This window comes from Aphis gossypii, chromosome 3 (genome assembly GCF_020184175.1).
Source record: "Aphis gossypii isolate Hap1 chromosome 3, ASM2018417v2, whole genome shotgun sequence".
Taxonomy (NCBI): domain Eukaryota; kingdom Metazoa; phylum Arthropoda; class Insecta; order Hemiptera; family Aphididae; genus Aphis; species Aphis gossypii.
Window position 1 is genome coordinate 8,463,790 of NC_065532.1, and position 20,042 is coordinate 8,483,831.

The 20,042-nt window shown below is 27.0% G+C and overlaps 2 protein-coding genes across 4 annotated transcripts; one reads left to right on the top strand and one right to left on the bottom strand.

Annotated features, from left to right (window-relative positions):
* The first annotated feature begins 553 nt into the window (after window positions 1-553).
* On the top strand, window positions 554-3,704 carry LOC114118914 (solute carrier family 25 member 16-like). Its single transcript, XM_027980347.2, has 7 exons — window positions 554-1,032; window positions 1,121-1,213; window positions 2,457-2,590; window positions 2,665-2,850; window positions 2,912-3,068; window positions 3,126-3,264; window positions 3,390-3,704. Exons 1-7 carry the CDS (start codon window positions 939-941, stop codon window positions 3,562-3,564), a joined length of 978 nt encoding a protein of 325 aa, XP_027836148.1. The 5' UTR covers window positions 554-938; the 3' UTR covers window positions 3,565-3,704.
* A 119-nt stretch (window positions 3,705-3,823) lies between these two features.
* Window positions 3,824-19,775, bottom strand: LOC114133134 (NACHT and WD repeat domain-containing protein 2). Of its 3 annotated transcripts, XM_027998778.2 has the most exons (23): window positions 19,526-19,775; window positions 19,350-19,438; window positions 16,645-16,761; window positions 13,767-13,970; window positions 13,565-13,709; window positions 13,249-13,474; window positions 12,741-12,939; window positions 12,234-12,683; window positions 12,021-12,160; window positions 11,282-11,737; window positions 10,947-11,199; window positions 10,716-10,888; window positions 10,606-10,629; window positions 10,244-10,463; window positions 9,974-10,186; window positions 9,745-9,905; window positions 9,330-9,616; window positions 9,047-9,260; window positions 8,745-8,963; window positions 8,130-8,679; window positions 4,421-4,749; window positions 4,163-4,343; window positions 3,824-4,095 (listed from the first exon to the last, which is right to left on the bottom strand). In XM_027998778.2, the coding sequence occupies exons 1-23, from the start codon at window positions 19,626-19,628 to the stop codon at window positions 3,928-3,930; spliced, it is 5,121 nt and encodes a 1,706-aa protein (XP_027854579.1). In that variant the 5' UTR covers window positions 19,629-19,775; the 3' UTR covers window positions 3,824-3,927. The 3 variants fall into 3 exon arrangements, with proteins under 3 accessions (XP_027854579.1, XP_050059656.1, XP_050059657.1); XM_050203699.1 differs by lacking the exon at window positions 10,606-10,629; XM_050203700.1 differs by lacking the exons at window positions 16,645-16,761; window positions 19,350-19,438; window positions 19,526-19,775 and adding an exon at window positions 14,879-15,077.
* Window positions 19,776-20,042: the final 267 nt, after the last annotated feature.

A 20,042-nucleotide genomic window follows, 5' to 3' on the forward strand; every position in this document is an offset into this window, starting at 1 on the left:
ATAAAAAGGACAAATTTTAGGCACGACCATGCTCAACATCGCGCCGCCGCCCACCACTGACTGCAGAGAATAGATTAATATTGTCTGTGATTAGTCTATAGACTGTAAGTCAATAAGACGAACACGGACTCAGTCCAAGAAGACGAGTAAGACCGTGGTCTACCGATCTGCACTATGCACAGTCTGTGAGGATCATTGGACCATAGATAATATATGTATAAATATATATACTAAAATAAATATTATGTATACTTCACCTTCAAGGATCGACTTCCATGCACAATTTTTTTTACTATAGAATAAGTATAATTATTAAAAAACGTATAGAGCCCTAAAAGTACCTAAATCCTAACACGATCGACCGTTCGACCGCTTCTAATATATATAACTGTATTAACCGAGGTGGGGAGACGTATTAAGCGCGCTTTCTACGCTCGTCATGGCATAAAACGTAGGTATAGATAATACGTAGATAATAACGTTATATCTCGCCGTATTTATGCCATGACATCCATCTAACGTGTGCTCGTGCACCTGTGTGGTATTATTGTTTTCACGCGGAGTGGGTAATATCATTTTTGTTATCGCGGCATCGTGCGTGCATAATATTATCGTAGAAATTTTAAGCCGCGGCGTATCCTCCTCGATTGAATGTCGCGCGTGAAAGTTATTTTCAAGGTCCGCAGTTGTACCTACCCATAGTTTAAGCGGCCTGTAGTCGGGAATTTGAATGATATAACCCGAAGCGACGACCGGGCATGGCGCATTCGACAGTGGACGGTGTGCGGTGGTGTTTCCTGTCTGCCGCAGTTTTACCGTCGTAAATTTACTATATAACCGAATTCATCGAGTTATTTCTTTTCTCTCTCTCGCTATCGTGTTCCGAGTGAAAGTGTACGACGTATTGTTAATAAATTCCAGCGATATCCGTTCCGACCATGGCTTTGGCGTCTGAAACTAAAGAAGTGATTGTTTTGAAGAAAACGCAGGAAAAGGATTTTACCTATGTGATGAAATCTCTGTTAGCGGGTGGTGAGGCTTTGTTGCTAATTTTTTTTTTTTTTTTGCTGCTATACCAAATGACGTGATAGCTTCAATAACACCCTGTTGGTTTTTATAGGTGTTGCTGGTATGTGTTCAAAAACGGCTGTTGCACCTTTGGACCGAATAAAAATACTGTTACAGGCCCATAACAAGCATTATGCTAATTTTGGTAAACATTACTTGTATAATTTTAATTACAATTTATTGCCTTAATAAATTGTAATATTTTTAACTAAGAAAAAAATGGCAAATATGTACAAATTTATATTTTGAATCAAAAATGTAAAACTTAACATAATATTGTTTGAATTAAGTCGATCAACCTATAAAGCAATATGAAAATGATATTTTATTATACAGTCAAAATTAATAATAATAATAATACTCATGTCAATCATGACCAAAAAAAAAAAAAACTATAGGTACTCTAAATTAAATCTATAAAATAATAAATATGCATTTATAAATTTTAAAATTAAGTTTACTCCATATCATGAAATGTTATCCCTGGATGGCTCCATCCCCCCAAAGTTTCTAAAATGTAGATTATTAATTTTATTTCGTTTTATTAACCTTGTAAACATCATTAATTGTATTTATTGTAAAAACATATATTTATAGATTGTACACATTTTTAGTTTTAAGAAAAATATTCTTTATAGAATTTTATTATAAAAAATATAATTTATATTTTAACAATTTACCTATTAATATTTAATAGACAAATACTAAATTGATAAACTTCAAAAATAGTTTTGCAATCAATATTATATATATTCATACAATTGTATATAAAATAATATGTTTAATGTACTATAAATCAATAATGGTAAAATAGATTAAGCATAGGAAAATACTACCAATTAAGTATAAAACTGGCTAAAAATATTGATAGGTATTTTTTCTTATTACCTAAGATTTCTTTTATGATTTACTCTGAAAAATCAGTTAATAAATATTGTTATTTTAAAAAATTATTTTTTTACTTAAATTTCAATTCTACAAAATATACAAGTATTCCTACAGATTAATTTCTGTGAAAATAAAAATAAAATTACTTTATTATGTAACCATATAAAGGTAAAAGGTAAAATAAATTATTTTTACAATTACATAATTTAATAACTTTTTAATGGACAATTAAATATGTAGATTACCTATTTATTTTATTCAACAGTTTAAACAATATTAGGTACATGAAATTCCTATAGTTATTAGAATTAAAATTATATGTCATTGAACATTAACTTATTAATTCCATGTTATAACACAATATAACGTTAAATATTTATAGATTATTAAGTTTATTATTAGTTATTGTATGTAAATTTATACTAATATAATTTAATAAAACAAGTAGCTATTAAAAATTATCAAACATAATATAAATTAATTGATGTTTATTATTTTAGGAGTATTTAGTGGTCTTGCTGAAATTGTTAAACGTGAGAGTTTTATAGCATTATATAAAGGCAATGGTGCCCAAATGGTGAGAGTTTTCCCATATGCTGCTATTCAATTCACTTCATTTGAATTCTACAAAACAGTAATATGCCTATTAAATTAATTAATTCTTAGTTAAATTATATTTTTAAGTATTTTAAAATTAACTATTTTCAGCTATTAGGTTCCATTCTTGGAAATGGTTCACACATTGGAAAATTTGTGGCTGGTTCATCAGCTGGAGTCACAGCAGTTACCATTACATATCCTCTTGATACAATTAGAGCACGGTTAGCATTTCAAGTGACTGGTGAACATGTTTACAATGGGATTATACATACAGCTAAATCCATTATTCAAAATGTACTTTGAAAATCGCATGCTATAAAAAGTGTATAATGTATATTGATAACAGTTTTAATAGGAAGGAGGAGTAAAAGCTTTATACCGTGGTTTTGTTCCTACATTATGTGGTATGGTCCCATATGCAGGTTTAACATTCTTCTGTTTTGAATCTATTAAAAAATTTTGTTTGAAAACATTACCAAAATGGTTTAGTAAACCATCTGCAAAAGATTCTGGTGAGTTTTAATGGTTTATTAAAGGCTATTTAAATTATTAACATTTATTTTAAACAGGTGGTGCTGTACTTACTATACCTGCAAAATTACTTTGTGGTGGTTTATCTGGTGCACTTGCGCAATGTGTCTCTTATCCTTTGGACGTAACAAGACGAAGAATGCAATTATCAAGCATGGATAATAATGCAAAATACGGGTGAGTAACTTTAAAGTATATTTTATATTTTAATACATACATAATATAATATTTATTTTTATTGTATTCATCTTAATAATTCTATCTAAAATATACTGTCTTATTTATTTTATTTTTCATTTCAGACATGGTATGATCAAGACCTTAATAACAGTTTATCGTAATGACGGTGTTACAAATGGTTTATATCGAGGCATGAGTATTAATTTTATTAGAGCAGTACCTATGGTTGCTGTATCGTTTTCTACTTATGAATTAATGAAACAAACTCTACACTTAGATACTGGAGTTGATTCCTGAGTACATTTTTAGCAAACAATGAATCTGTTTTTAGACCTAGATTTTTTATTAGATTACAATATTTATTGTTTTAAAGTATTGTTATTATTTTTTTTTAAATATATTTATTGTTGAAATTAAAATAAATTATTTTTTCAGAAGTGTTGCCTTTGACTTATTGATAGTTGATAAAAATTGAATCCTATAATCTAAATAAATTGTATAATAGAAAAGAAATAATCAATGCACATAACTAAATTTTCAAAGGAATAATAGTATATAAAATTATTTATTTTGATTTATTAATATCAATTTAAATATAGTACATATTATAATGTACAACTACAAATTAATCAAGTTCAGGAAGATAAATTTAAAACTATTTTATCCTTTTGACAATATTTTTGATGAATGTATTAGTTGTGAACTATTAATACTGTTTCCAACTTCTTCTTTTAAATTTGGTTCATTTACGGATACACAGAACTTAGTAATAGCAGCTGCAGCTTTGAATAATTTTGCTGTTCGTTGTTTATCCATTTTCTTTTTCCACTAATATTAAAATGAGTAATGTTATTGGTTGGAATTCATAAAATAAAATAACATTCTTAACACTTACGGTTTCATCTCTGGACGGTAATGCTGAGAGGAATGAATTTTTATTTGGATCGGCTATGGCTAAGACTGTTAAACATCCGTCTACTGTAGCTATAACAACTGCTCGTCCATCTTCTGTTGTTTCTATAGCGCTTAGTTCCGCAGGTACACGATAGTTGGCTAACATTTTTGCATCAGTAAGTCTGTGGAGTAATTGTTCGTGTATAAGTGCATAGCATAATACTAAACAGTAAACATCATTAAGAAACTTTAGACAAACCGAAAAACTCTCAATGTTTTCTTTCCACTGTGATAATATAATACATATTCATCGGTTTTGTTAAACATACAAATTACTGTAAATACACCTTCAGCAACTCGTGGTATAAACGTCTTAACAGAGCTGCCTTTTTTAAGTTCCAAAAGCTCTAGACCCCCTCTGGTAGGTGCGTATAATCCGTATTTTCCATCTTTCGTACAAAATCCTCCCCATTTTGGAACTGATTTTAAAAATTTCTTCGTACGGATATCAAACAACATACCTTTGTCAGGATTTATTACAGCGACTAAATTAGCTCGATGTGGCATTGCTACTATAAACATAATATCCTGAAAATGAGAATACATTATTATTTATTCTTACGGTTATATCAAGAAAGATTACCAAACACAACCAGTATTTATTTTTATTAATCATTTATATATGACTTTCAACAAACACTTAACCTTTTTCTTAGCTTTTGATGCATCACAACAATAAAATGTATGGTCATTGGTCAATGTAGATCTTTGAGCTTTGTCACCCCATTAATATAATATGGTTTATTATCAATTAATATTATATTTATATTAATTAAACTATTTAGAAGTCATTATTTTTGCTAAGATTTTTGTTGTTAAACCCTGTTTTTGTATTAAGTATGTGATTTTGGAATTCACTCAAGATATTTATAATTTTATAAAAATGTTTTAATATTTTAAACTGAATAATTAAAATATAGTCTTACATATTTTATTATTTATTTTTAGCATATTATATAGTAATATTTCTCTATTTTTTAATTAACATAGAAAAATGTAATGACTCAATAGAGAAGTATAAAGATAATATTTATTGCATTAAAAAATAAATTAGGTACCTATAGCTTAAAAAGCATTAATGACTAATAGGTATTTATAGTGTCTTTATTACCAAGTCAATTATTGGCTATATCTAAATACTAAATGCTGTTTTAAGTCAAATTCACCAAAGTTATTTATAATACATTAAATACATTATAATATTTAAATATTTTATACTGAATAATTAAGCAAGTTTTAAATAATTTACATCCATTTTTAAATGATCACTATAGACTGTAATGGCTCAATAATTAAAGAAGAAGTATAAGATAACATTTATTGAAATAAAACATACCTACCTTATAGTTTAAAAAGCAATAAAAATTATTAACCATAATGTCTTTATTACTGACTCCGACTATTTATATTGGTAATTACTAATTTACTTTATTTGTAAGATTCAAAACAAAGTTTAATTAATTTTTTTTCTCATTTGTTTTTATATGCTTTAGTTATACTATAATATTTAAAATTTGAACAAATTAAAATACTGTTATTTTTATTCGTCATACAGTCAAAAATAGATATTTTTTTCTAATCATGCTATAGTATTTAGTTTATATTTAATAAATCAAAACATTTTTTATCTTAATATTATTTAAAAATGTAGGTATATGTAATTTAATTTAAATAAGAAAATAAACCCTACTAATTCTTATAACCTTGATTTTTATTTCAGTAGATAAGAATAAAAATAAATAGACATCTGATATAATATGAAAGCCACAAGACTTGACTAAAGAAGATTATCAATTATTGTCTACGATTACAAACACTGAGTATATTCAAATTATAAGTCTATTTTGGTCATTCTGTTTTTCTTTTGTGCTTTATATATTATCTATACATTATACAACTGTCAATGACAAAACATTAAGTCAAAATAGATAAATGTCAAAAAAAAAAAAAACATAAATATAAAAAATATATTTGTTTTTATACATTAATGTAACGAATACATTTATGTATCGATGAATACAAACTAAAATTGCAAATGAACAACTCGTATATTCGAAAAAAAATGCTAATGTTTTACAAAATAAAAACTAAGACTAATTCATATAATAATAGAACAGGGTCCAAACTTGTCATGTCCACAAACCTATGCTGTGCGGATACCATATAAAATTATAATGTTTTAAAAATATGCATAACTACACATTTTTCAAATAATAATAGTAAATAATCTAAAACATTATTATATTATAACAATTATCAAAATGTGTCTACTGAATAATAAGGTACACAAATTAAAGATATTTTATGGTGGAATGAACTAAATCTAATTCCCTAACCTTACGACTATAAGTTTTGAAATGACATATTATAATTTGATGTCAATTACATTGAATTATTTTGGAATGCATTTATATAAAGGTGTCTCTTTGTTTACCTGCATTGAATTACAATTGCAATACCTGTAGGGACAATACTGTTTACATGTATCTAAACTATTATAATTATTATTTTTTGTTTTGCACATGTTTGAACGACTTTTTGAACCAGTAGTTTTTCCTGGTTGTCGTTTATTCCTCTTCGGTATGGCACTATATCTAGTGTCATTCACTGAAACGTTCCAAATACTTTGCAGACAATTATCCCAGGCTTCATTCTTACATTCGTTAATACATGTTGCCACTTGAGAATAATTTATTAAATCCGTACACTTCTCCCTCTGTTGACATTGAACATTATAACTTTCCCAGTCACAAGATCTGACTACACTTACAGCACCACACATGATTAAAGCAACAAAAATATGATTCATTTTGCTTTTTAACAGAAAACAACGTCACCTCTTGTTGGTATATTTATTATTTTATGGTCATTAAATGATCAAATCCTATTTCTGAAATATTAGAAATAATTATTCTGTGTATTAACAGACATCAACATAGAATTTTTATGCAAATTAATTATATTAAATAAAAATAATAAGTTTAATTATACAACAAAACCAAAACTAACCTTGAAATAATAAACCAAACTGAACACTTCTACACACCACCAATATGAGAGACCAACTGTGACTAGGTAGAGGAAGAACACAATTTAATAACTGTAAATAACTATAACTCAATAACTCAGTATTCTATTACTCAAGTCCCTGATCCCTTTCTCCTCACCACATTTAAAAACCTCAGTGCAGCCACACAACATTCCTCTAAACAATACATTCATCTGTACTATTAGCATGAACGTTAAAAACAACTAGTGTACTTATGTCAACACCTATGGATTAGATTTTCATCTACAATCTAAAAAGTACCTACCTAATAAATTATTACTCCATAAAATTAGACTATTTATCCTAAACTTCCCTATTTTAGGGCAGATGTATAGTAACCTACTTGTATCATCCTGTATGTATAAATTGTTGTTGAAATAAGTTATATTTTGTGTATGCATGCTAGTGTGCAGTAGGTTTATTATATATATAATATATAAAAGGGGAGACACATATATTAAATAAATTGGTTTAAATAGACTTTTGTAAATAAATAACCTCTGTTCATAATCATCAAGGAAGGTCAAAATTTATGAATTTGTTATTAGTTGGCCGTTTACAAGTATAAGTATTTATATATATTCTACATCCCAAATATATGGACTCACGTAAGTCCTTGCACCATGCAATAACATCACCGCTTACATTTACATAATTTCATAACTAGTTGTGTTTGGAAACTAGTATTGGGTAAAATAATTTAATTATTCTGTTTTTGAATATCTGAACAACCTTTGTTCTAGGTTTTTTTTTAAAATATGAATTAAATAAATATAAATCTAAAGTGTCAATTAAATGAGTCATACTACAGTGCATAACCTACATAATGCATTAAAATATATGCAATAACTATGCCTACCTTCATTCCAGATTGTTTGAGAACAATTTTAGTTACATATTCACCGTTGGATGCATTAAATATATGAAGTGCTTCTCTGTGACCTTTATCGCTAGCCAGAGCAATCAAATTAAGTCCATCTGCAGTTACGACAAGCTCTTTGAATTCCATACCCGTGACATTACGCACTTGATAATCAAATAAATAAATAGTTTTTCCATCTGGAATAGATCTCACAATGGCTGTAGCATCAATATTCTGCTGGGTTTCTACATTAATTTCTTCTTGTTTTGAAACTGTAAGGCATTTTGTCGCATCGTCTAAAAGCATTATTTGTTGAATTCCAGGTTGTTGTTGCTTAAAAATTACTCGACATAAGATACGATTCCAGATGAGTAAATTTCCAGACTCAGAGCACACTATATATTTTCCATCAGGTGTAATTAATGCTTGAGTAACAATAGCTCCCAATAAATTGTCCGCTAACTGTTGGATTAATCTTCCTGTGTTAATATCCCATATTCCAACACAGCCTCTTGTTACAGTAGCTGCCAGGCCAGAATGTGATAAACTTTAAATTCATTTAAATATTTATTAATCATTTACATATAATTATTTTTAAAACACACATTTTACCTTATAGAATCGATTTGTAGTTCATGTCGATCTATAACATGGACTTGTTCGAATATATTGTTGATGTTCCATACCTTTACTGATCGGTCAATAGATGAAGTTATTACAGAATTCCAATTCCCTGTAGTTAATGGCAAAAGTGATATTATGCGACCAAAATGTGCATCCAATACTTTAATTAGTAGTTCAGTTTCCATATTCCACACATATAACATTTTTCTAAAAACAATTAAACAACCATATATATATATAGAATCATTTTAATGTAGTTATTGAGTTAATAATAGTAGTTTTACACTAACCGAACTCCAGCAACCAAAAACCGTTTGTCAGCTGATAGCATACATGAATTTGATTGCATCATGTTTATAGTAATGTTACGTACTCCATGTGGTAAATGTAACACTTTTGTGCCATCTGAAGACAAATCCCAAATACAAAAACCATTTGAAATTGTACCCAAAAGTGAAGACGAATCCTCGGATAATTTAATTTGAAGCACTGTGCAATTACTAACTGAAATTAATTATTATAATGTTAAAATACAACTTGTGCAATTAAAATATGATAAAAATATTTTTTTACTATGTTCTAAATCTTTAATAAGTTTCCACTCATTGTCAATAAAATCAAATTGAGAAATATCATAAGAATTTTTAGTTGGACAACAATATAATCTTGTTTCTTCTTTATTTATAGCCATAGCACTATGAAAATAAAATTTTGGGCCAGTATTATTATCTTTTGTTGTTTGCATCATCATCCTAGTGTCGTCCATTCTGCCAGACCAAAATATAAAACGATTGCAAGTCAATGTAGTGAATTTTACAGACATTAAAACCCATTGATTAGGATCTTCATTTGTCGAAATTCTAGAAAACAATAATACTAAATAAAAAAATAGTTTATAATAGAGTAATAAAAAACATTAACATTTAAAATATAAGATTCATAAATAGTAGTGGGTTGAATAAATTTTTAAAAATAATTGATTAAGTACTTGGATTCTAAATTTCCCCGCAAGTCATATCTGCACAGTGAAAAAGATCCATGCACAAATAAATGAGTATTTAGCATGTTAACGCCTGAAACCATTTCTCCATTTTCAAAAGGATTTTCAATAACAATAAATTCACTTGTAAGACAGTTCAATAATACAGTCTGTACATAATTTAAATATTTATAAATTATACACAAATCTTAAAATTATCTAAAAATTGTTAATTAACTTGATTATTGTTAGTATAAGCTGCAGCATAGCGATTATCAGGGCTCAAACACAACGCTTGCATAATTCCTTCCAACCCTGGATTTACATTTCTAGTCATATCACTTGTAGATAGATCCCATGTGATAAATCTATTTGATATTGACACAATATATCTGTAATCGGATGTAACTTGAAAATCAAAAACAGCAAATTGATGACCTTCTAGGGAATACTATAGAAATAAAATACAGTAAGTAAAAAAAATTATAACAGTTAACAAAATTAATACTTTTAATGGACCTCCCGGAGTGTGCAAACAATGATAATAAGGTATAAGAGCACAATTATCTGGTCCAAATTTATCACATTCCGCTAATAAACTTTTTATATTTGGATTTGATCCGATTTCTGGTAATAAACGTCCAATTAATTGAGGAGCAAGCATATCAGGAAATTCACCAAGTATTGCTCCTCCTAGTCTTAAAGCATCAGCAACAAGTATTAACTCCCTAAAAATTAAAATTAAAATTAATTTGAAATTCTAGAAAAAGATTTCATTTAGGACATATGGCATCCTAGACCATTGCCATGTCAGATTTGGCATATCCTATAAGGGACAAACACATTATATTTACAAAACCAAAACCTGACCTTTGCCTTGATTTGATCTCATTGCTTATTGACATTTTGAAATAAAAAATATACATTAAATATTTTAAAAAATATAGTAATGAGGTATATGGTTTAAAATAATTTTTTACCTAGTTGCATCTCGGTCATCAATATTTGCACAAGCATCCTCAAAGTCACTTAGAACTGCTTGTAAAGGACATGAGGATAACTTTGCATGCAACCATTGATAATTAAATAACACATTCTTGTACAAATCTTGAAAACGATGTGCTCGTACAAGATGATATGGTAACTCTCCAAACTATGAATTTTATTTAAAACTGTTATTAGTATAAATAATTCTGCTGTTTTATACTAACTTTTCTCAAATTATATCTTGAAGCTGTTCCTTCTTTTGAATAAAATACTAGAGGTTGTACTGGTACTTTTCTATCTGCTGAACCTTCTCTATTTTGTAAGTTAAATCTATGTCTCTGAATTTCTGTATACTTAAATGGTTTTGGATTTCCCCCACCCCAAATTCCTAAATAATAATCAGCTATAGAAGAATGAAAATAGGTAACCATATTCATATTTTTAAAGTATCTTTCTCGAGCCGCATCTCTAAATTGTCTGTAAAACATATTAAAAGACATAAGTATATAATTTGAATTAACTACATTTGAAAATGAATAATATTTTAAATTAATCATACCTATGGTACCAGTTTAATACACTAACACCATCAGCTTCTCTTTCTGATAGGTAATTAGGTAAATCATTTCTAATCCTAGTCCACAGTAAAGGAGGAATTCTCCTGACTGGTGGTAAATGGTATTGATAAACATCATCTAACACTTTGTCATCCAAAGATATTAGATCTTCTAGTTCTGATTCTGACAAACCACTCTTTGACGCTGTTATATATGCTAAGGCATGAAATACAAGAAGTCGGCCGTGTTGCTTTTCAATTCTTTCAAAAAGCATCATAATTGAATCCATCACATTAGATGCTAAATGAGTTTCTTGTGGTTTTGTGTAACTTCGCCAACGGCAAATCTCAGCAAATACTAGTTTGACAAAAATAGGCAAAGAACACTGATTGATAGCATTGGATACAAGTCTCCACTGACAATTTGTCAAATCCCGGTGTGCTGTTTCCATCCATTTCCTATGATATAAATGTATATAACATTAAACTAAAAATAAAGTTTAACATGTTGGTAATATAAATTATTTAAAATAATATGCAAACGATTTACACTTTTAAAAGTATTATATGAGCGTAAAAATCTATAAAAATAAAATTTTTTAGTAAATAATGATACACAATAAAAAAAAACATGTTTAGTTGTATAATTTATAAAAAATAATAATAATTTAATTTATATTATAAGACAAGACAATTCAGTAAATAATTATAAATTACTATAATAAAGCCAATAATAGTTTACCTAATAACTTCTTCAGCTAATTCTTCTCCAAGAGCAGTTACTTCAATAAATTGTTCTCCATCATCAATCATTCTACGCAATACATGGTAATCTCGAGATACATCTGAATTTCCTTCTTCTTTTGCTACAGACACCAACAACTTACAAAACAATTTGTTTAGATAATAATAAAATGTAAAATGTTCTAATAAAAGAAATATTTTTTAAACATACTTTACAGTTATTGGGCAATCTTGTTGGCAACCACGATACATTATTAGTATCTTGGGTACCTGTTAACTGATCCACTGAATCCAAGAACAATACTAAAGGTTGCTCTAGAGTTGCATATGTTAATAAATGTTTAAAATGAGCTGTTAGTGGAACTAAGTCATCAGGTATATCATCAAATGGCAACATATAATTATATGATATTTGTTGACATATAGATATTAATGCTGGTGTTAATGTGCTACTGTCTGGAGTTGTTCCCAAAAATCTTATCACACAAAGTGGCTTAGTGGCTGTTTTATTAAACCATGTTGAATAACTTAAACCTGCAGCCTTTGCTAAGAGTGATGTTTTACCACAACCACCTTCACCAAAAAGTATCATTGGTTTTTCACATTTACTTTTCATATACTGTTCAATATGTTTCAAACTATCTTCACGCCCATAAAAAACCTAAAAAATGAAAATACAATAAAATAAAAATTTCTTAAATATAACTATAAAACCAACTTTAACAGAGTTATGACAAGCATGCAAATGCTGTAATATTTCAGTCACAATTTGCCCTTGAGGACTAGAATCTTCTTTTCTCATTGCTCTGTCCACTAACTTAGTAATATTTTTGTAAAAATGCATTATGAAATTTTGTAAATATTCTTGATGTGTTTCAGTATCTAATCCTTCTCGGCCAATCCATTCAACTGTATATCTAACAAATAAATTAAATATGAATTAAAATTAAAATTCACTATATTCATTACTTTTAACACTATTTTATAAAAAAATTGCTTTTTTGAAATTCTTATAAAATGTAGGTACATGTATTTTACAATACAAAATATGTTAATATTCATCAATCATCAATTACACACCTACATATAAGAAGTATTGGGTAACAAGTAGGTATACTAGCTATAGCATAATTACCTAATTTAATATTCAGGTGCCATTTATTTTATTTATTGTTATGATTTAAGATATTATGTACATATAATAATAATTAACTTGATAAAATTACTTTTGATAATTAGTTGTTTCAATTTTTTGCACAAGACGTTCATCTCGTAAATTTCCTAGTAAACGAGATGCCTCTGTATCAATACTCCTATTAACAATGTCCAAAAAGTTTGAAGCTTTTTTAAGATTTTGGAGATTTATGTTGTTTATGTAGCGTACATAAGCCAGACAGTGATTTTTTGTGTTCTTTACTTTTAATATACCATTTATAACTTCTCTCTCTGTCACTAAATACCAATTCAACAAGTTAAATATAATTAAAGTTGGTAGTAAGCAATTAGATTTTAAATTATTTTATACTTTGTTTCTAGAGTTACCTGACATATAATAATTGTGCATAGTGTCTTTATCAATTTTTCCACTGTTAAATAAACTTATTGAAGATTTCCTAAACAATTTCTGCATTTTAGCTAAAGTATCCCACCAAATGGCTTGATCTTGTTGTTGAAGTTTTGGGATTCGCTGTAAATTAAAATTGCATACAATATTATTGACTTACTACATTAGTTTTTATTTTACTTTATTATTAAAATTGATAAGTATTGAAGAAATTGGTTGCAGAACAGAAATTGGGGGTACAGCGTTGCTATCTTTTCTATACCACATATCTAATAAGGTAACATCTGAACCAACATTAACTAATTCTTCCCTTAATAACTCTAATTCTGATGAAACAATGTATGTAGGAATTGGACGATATCCATATTTTTGTCCGAGAAATACCTGTAATACATAGTAAAAAGCAAAATACATGATAATAAAATATAATTAGGTAGGTACCACCTTTAAGCTAGCTTGTTGTAGTATTAAAGAATTTAAATTATAGTTCAACAAATAACAATTGGAAAATATTAGTAGGTAATTAGAATTCTATGAATACAAAATACTCATATAAACAGAATTTTTTAAATTAACTATTAAGTAATACATAATTATATAAATAAAAACAAACAAACAAACTAGTCTAATAACATGAATAACCAATTAACAATCTTTTTATTAATACCTATAGATTTTTTTTAGTGTTTAGTGTTTGTGAATATAGACTTTTTTTTTTTATATATAGACTGTCAATGAAATAACATAGGTCCAAGATAACCCATAAAGTTTTGACACCAAATAATTTTTTGTGTGAGTACCAAGCTAGTTTGTATCTTGTGCTCTAATTTCTCTTGTATTACATATGTTTTTTAAATCCACTCATAATTCATATTTTTTTATTATAAACAAAATAAAACTAATAAAATTTTTGAAAACAGAATTTTAGCAGGTAAAATATACAATAATCTTAAATTGTCAGCCATTGTCCTATTAAAATTTATTTATTCACAGATCTAGTAGTCTTTTTAATTTTTATTTGAGAAGGTGAGATGACTAAAATAGTTTTTTCCCTTCACTTGAAATATACATGAAACTACTATCAATTTATTATAACTTAATTCCTAATATATAATATTATATACCTATTATAATAGGGCTCAGATTTTAAAGCATAATACGCAACAAGATTGTTTTAAAAGTGCAAAAAAGAAGCATGACCAAAAATTAACATCAACCATAAATTATGTAGTTATAAAAGTGAATAAAAAAATTTGAAATATTAATTTAAATTAAAAAAATGAATTATTTACATGTATTTCCTTAGATTTGCAGTAGTGAAACTGACTATTTTCCAACAGAATATTTTTATACATAGAAAACGAACATCCACCGAAATTATAGGTGCTTACTGCATACTTCATACCAGAGGTTTCAAATTACAACTCTTGAACACTATAACTTAAATTTTGAAACGATCGATATCGATGTTATAAGCATACTGACCATATAGGTAGTAAATAGTAGATACTGAAGGCCTGATGCTAATTATGTAAATCGATAATCTATACGTTTAATATATTTAATAAACAAGCCGATAACGAAAATAATAATAATCCAATACACCTAACCATTTAGTCCGCATTCTGGGTTTTTCCATTTCTTATTAATTCATTTATTTTTATTATTACAAAAGCATACCTAATAAACATATTAAAAATCCACGGCTGGTATAATTTTAAAAAAGCAAAAAAAAAATTGGTGTATTAAGAATCAGAATGATATGAAACGAATTTATCTATAAAAATTAGATCTCTTATATAAAAAAAGAAGTACCTATATGCTTTAAAATCCGAGCCCTAATTTTATATGTTCATGGTAGGTGCATAAACCTGATAAATCTTGTAATTATAATATATACCATATTAAATAATATGAATTGAATGTCGAATCATTTATTTATTAATCATTTACAAAACTAACTGTAGCTCTTAAGGTTATTTTAGCTATATTGTCAATAATTTCTTCAACATCCAATCTTACGTTGTTATGGATGTAAAGCTTTGTAAGCCCATTCAATCTGGACTAAAATTTAAATAATATTCAAAATTTAAACAATTGAAAAATTCCTACAACAAATACTTTATTAGTGAAGAGGGAATATTTACTTCCTTCATAGAATTTTTTATATATGTTTTTAATCTTTTCATAGAAACTAATACAGTGATATAAGCTAAAAAAAAAGGACAAAGGGAGAGATACATCTTCCTCATCTCCTCTGTAAATACCCCATTGCACAGATCATTAAACTTGCCATTGTAATTTGTAGTACCAAGTAGTAGTAGTGGTTGTAAAGGATTTTTAGCTTGAGCTTCGCACACAAAATAAACTATGATGGAATATCGCAATTATTACTTAATATAAAGTAAAGTAAATTGTAGGTATAGTTTTTAATCCTAAGAGGCTCGTAAAATGTATAAACAAAAATTACAGTGCACGTAAACACGGAACGATATTGTTAATATGTAGACGTAATCCTGGATATTAAATGTAAGATACCTTCTTAGATACTTTATAAATGTTTTCACCTCCTAAATCACGTCATCACTACATTAGTCAAGTCTACAAAAGTTTCCATATCCACAACGATCTACTTTTCATAAATGATAAAAATTAGGTATTTTCATCTTAAAGGATTAAGAACTTTATAAAATTTATTTTTTAATAATTTATTGACATTTTTCTGTGATTAAGTAGTAAATTTTTTCCTGTGCAATAATAATATGAAAATAATTAAGTAAAAGGATGTCAGAGCACTTTTGAATTTTTTTTTTAACATTCCAACATATACGTAGACAATTTTTGTCAAATTCTATTAGAACCAATCGTGTAGGTATTGTTTGCTTTAATATTAAAGTGAACATAGAATAGTTAATCCATTTTGCAAGGTTATTGATGAATGGTTATATATATATTAGATATATATACAAGGAAAAGGTTAGGTAGTTATGTTAGGTGTTTGTATAATGTATACAATTATAAACAACGTTTCGAATACTTATATGGTTTTAAATTTTACCACAAAGTTAGGTCCCATTGATAGACGTTGACAGTTTTCAATTTCTTTCATACAAAGTTCAGTTGTCATATGATCGTCTGTGGCTTCATCACGAACACCCCATCTCATATCAACCACCTAAAATTAAAAATTATAAATATATCTTACTAACCGTACCTGGTACCTAGCTATACACCAAGGTCAAATTTACTGTATTGATTTACGAGACTTTTATATTAAGGCTAAATACTTACAAACATGCATGCTATTTTCAATAACAATATTATGGTACACATATACAATATACATTATACATACAGCACACATCAAATATATCATAAAGATATAAGCCATACAGATATATAGCTATGAAGCAAATTTCTGTTTTAAATTTTAAAATCAAATATTATAGAATATCCAATGTTGCATTAAAATCATTTAACATTGCAATGATTTTTTTAATTTTTTACATGGGTATAAAATCAAAGAATAAAATTTTAAAAAAGGGTGGTCCAGCGTGGATGACGCTCTGCTGTATATAGTAGATATCGAGTGAACCTCAGACATAAAGTAGGTCACTATAAAGGATATGTTAATTTTGAATGTAATGATAGATATCATTGTATAAGACAAACGATTCTGAACAGTGATAATTTGTCAGCTTAATATTTATTTTCCAATGGGTGGTGAAAAGGGGGCTTTTAAGTACCTGAATAGGTACCCCAAAAATTAAATCATGTACAGAAATTGCCAATTTAAACAACTGATGTATATTTTAAATTTCTACGACAGTCGAATAATAATTATTTGGTAGTAAATAATCGTTATTTTACATGTGAATATTTGATTTTGTAAAAATTTAAACTTTAGATATAAAACTAAACAAAAACGAATATTTCAAATGTCTATTATATAATTTATAAACAGCCGTAAAATAAGTTGACATATTTCGTAAAAATTTGATCTTTAAACGTTTATAATAAGAAATTGTGACTAACTTTTTTTTTGATTTTTTTTTAACTACAATAAGAACAACTTATAGGAAATCATGTATTAAATTTTGAAGTTTTTTTGAGCACCCAAAATTTATAGCAAAATAGTTTTTATGATTATATTAAAATAATATGTATTAGGTGCAATATTGAAAACGAATTCTACAGACTACAAGTAAATGGAGAAACTAGTAGGTATCAAATATAAACAAGCATTACTTATATAAGCAATGGAACTTATAAAAAAAATTTGAACAATCCTATTTAGCTAATTTACATGTTAACGAAAAATAATTTTAAATTTTATAAATTAATAAGTGTATTGTTATTATTTTATTAATTATTATAGATAAATAGATTATTATCTCTCTATTTAATGTCTATAATTATCTTATACATCTTGACGTATTGTCGTATTGAGATCGAGATTAAGTGTTTATTCTAAACTAGGCAACAGAGTATTTTTAACAGATTTCAACTCCATCCCCATTACGGAATAAATGTACTATACTATACCTACCATAATATTATACTCCCAATTATTTTCCAATGTATTTTACTGTTTTTAATGATTCAAGCACATTAATCTCAAGTAGGTAAATTAAAATGATGTGATGTATATTTTAAAAATAGATTTTACTTACATATAACTCATAAATAAATAACTGCGTTATTAAATAAAAAAAATAAGTTAACATGTTTAGTGAATGTAAACCAACTTGTATACCTACCTATGTTTTTTATTGGTAATTAAATTATTTTCTAAAAATGCAATTTGAAAATAAGATTAGATCAAATTATATAATCATATTGTATCTATGTAGTTACATTTGTATAAAAAAATAAAATTTATGATATAATTTAACGTATTATTTTATAGTAACTATGATATATATTTATAAGTTGTATACTTGTACTAAATAAATAATTTTATAAATTATACCTAACCATAATTTTCATTTACTTTGTATACAAACAATATAAACCACTGATCTACCAACACCACTGTTTATGAGGATTAAGAGCTGTGTAGCTCATAAGCACAAAATATAACCCAAATGCAACCTAAAAGCATGAAAATAAATATCCCATAAGTAGAAAAAAAATTACCTTTTTAATGACTTATAAGTGCAAAAGATATTTACAATATTAGTGTATTTTTATAGGTAGTTAGTCATTATTAATTGACATTTTAAAGAGCTATAAATGAATGAGTTAAATATTAAGATTAGAATTTTGAGTTATTTTAAATTAATTAATAACATAAAATTAAACTTGAAATTTAAAACCCACAGTTTTTAAGTAGTTCAATCTGAGAATTTTTTTTTAATTCGTAAAATACAATTAAATACAATAACACTAAACTGTTTAAACTTCTACTAAACTTCGTCACTATTGTTTTTGAAATATAAAAATACTAAAATATTGAGTGTCAAATTTAATAATAAACTTAAGTAATCTTTAATAATTTAAATACCTATATAGTTAAATAATGAATAGGCTATAATAATCCAGTTGTCGATGCCACTATTGGCCACCACCATAAACCCATAAATATGTAGAATAATAATAATATATTATATCCTTAACTCCTTAAGTACGTAAAATAAAATTAGATTATTACTTACTGCTTATAAATAAACAATTGTATAAAAATATAATAATATTTAAAGCTATAATTTTGAAACGAATATGTCAGATTCTATGCATTTTGCGGTGTCAGATTATTTTCACCTGAAATTCTAATCCATGTTTTTCTCGGCAAAAATCCTTCAATTTTGGATAACATTGAGCCATTAATGTATTTCTCTCCATTGTAGTATCTGAAAGTAATTTTTTTATACATTTTAAATTAATATTTTATTTTACTCTGTTTTTAAATAATTTTCGACATCTCAATTATAACGTGCCTGTAAATGTAGAGCTGGTAAATATTCTAACAATTTTCGAACTAACTGGAGGCAAGTTCTCGAGGGATCCTGCGAAAATTAAGTCTACTGTCCGATCGTCCATAGTATGAAGTTATAATATTTTCAACTTTGTAGTATGTAGTTTAAAATCTTTCATGAATGAAAGTTGGTGGTTGTATTATGTTGGAATGAAGAATCATAACTGCGTGTTTAGTGTTACTATCCCTAGGTTTTGAAGTTTTCAAGAAAGCACTTTTTCATAATAGTTAAACCTAATAATAATAATAATAATAATAATAATAATAATATATATGTGTACTTATGTTTAATGCAAAACTACGATATAGCAACCGTTTGCCTCGTTATTGTTTGTTTATACAGAGCGATTCAACTGTTAAATGTACTTCGTTATAAAAGTTATAATATTATATTGATTTATAATTGCATGTTCTGTAAAGAACACGAAGTTCTAATACAGTGAATGGGGAAGGGTATAGTGTACGTACGAGTAATTGCA

Excerpts from the sequence above, each read along its gene's own strand:
- LOC114133134 (XM_027998778.2), bottom strand. The coding sequence starts at position 19,628 with ATGGACGATCGGACAGTAGACTTAATTTTCGCAGGATCCCTCGAGAAC. Across the intron at positions 9,261-9,329 it reads TATTAAAGATTTAGAACATA|TTAGTAATTGCACAGTGCTT; the intron begins GTAAAAAAATAT and ends AATTAATTTCAG. Across the intron at positions 8,680-8,744 it reads CTACAAATCGATTCTATAAG|TTTATCACATTCTGGCCTGG; the intron begins GTAAAATGTGTG and ends ATGAATTTAAAG.
- LOC114118914 (XM_027980347.2), top strand. The coding sequence starts at position 939 with ATGGCTTTGGCGTCTGAAACTAAAGAAGTGATTGTTTTGAAGAAAACG. Across the intron at positions 3,069-3,125 it reads ACCATCTGCAAAAGATTCTG|GTGGTGCTGTACTTACTATA; the intron begins GTGAGTTTTAAT and ends TATTTTAAACAG. Across the intron at positions 3,265-3,389 it reads GATAATAATGCAAAATACGG|ACATGGTATGATCAAGACCT; the intron begins GTGAGTAACTTT and ends TTTTCATTTCAG.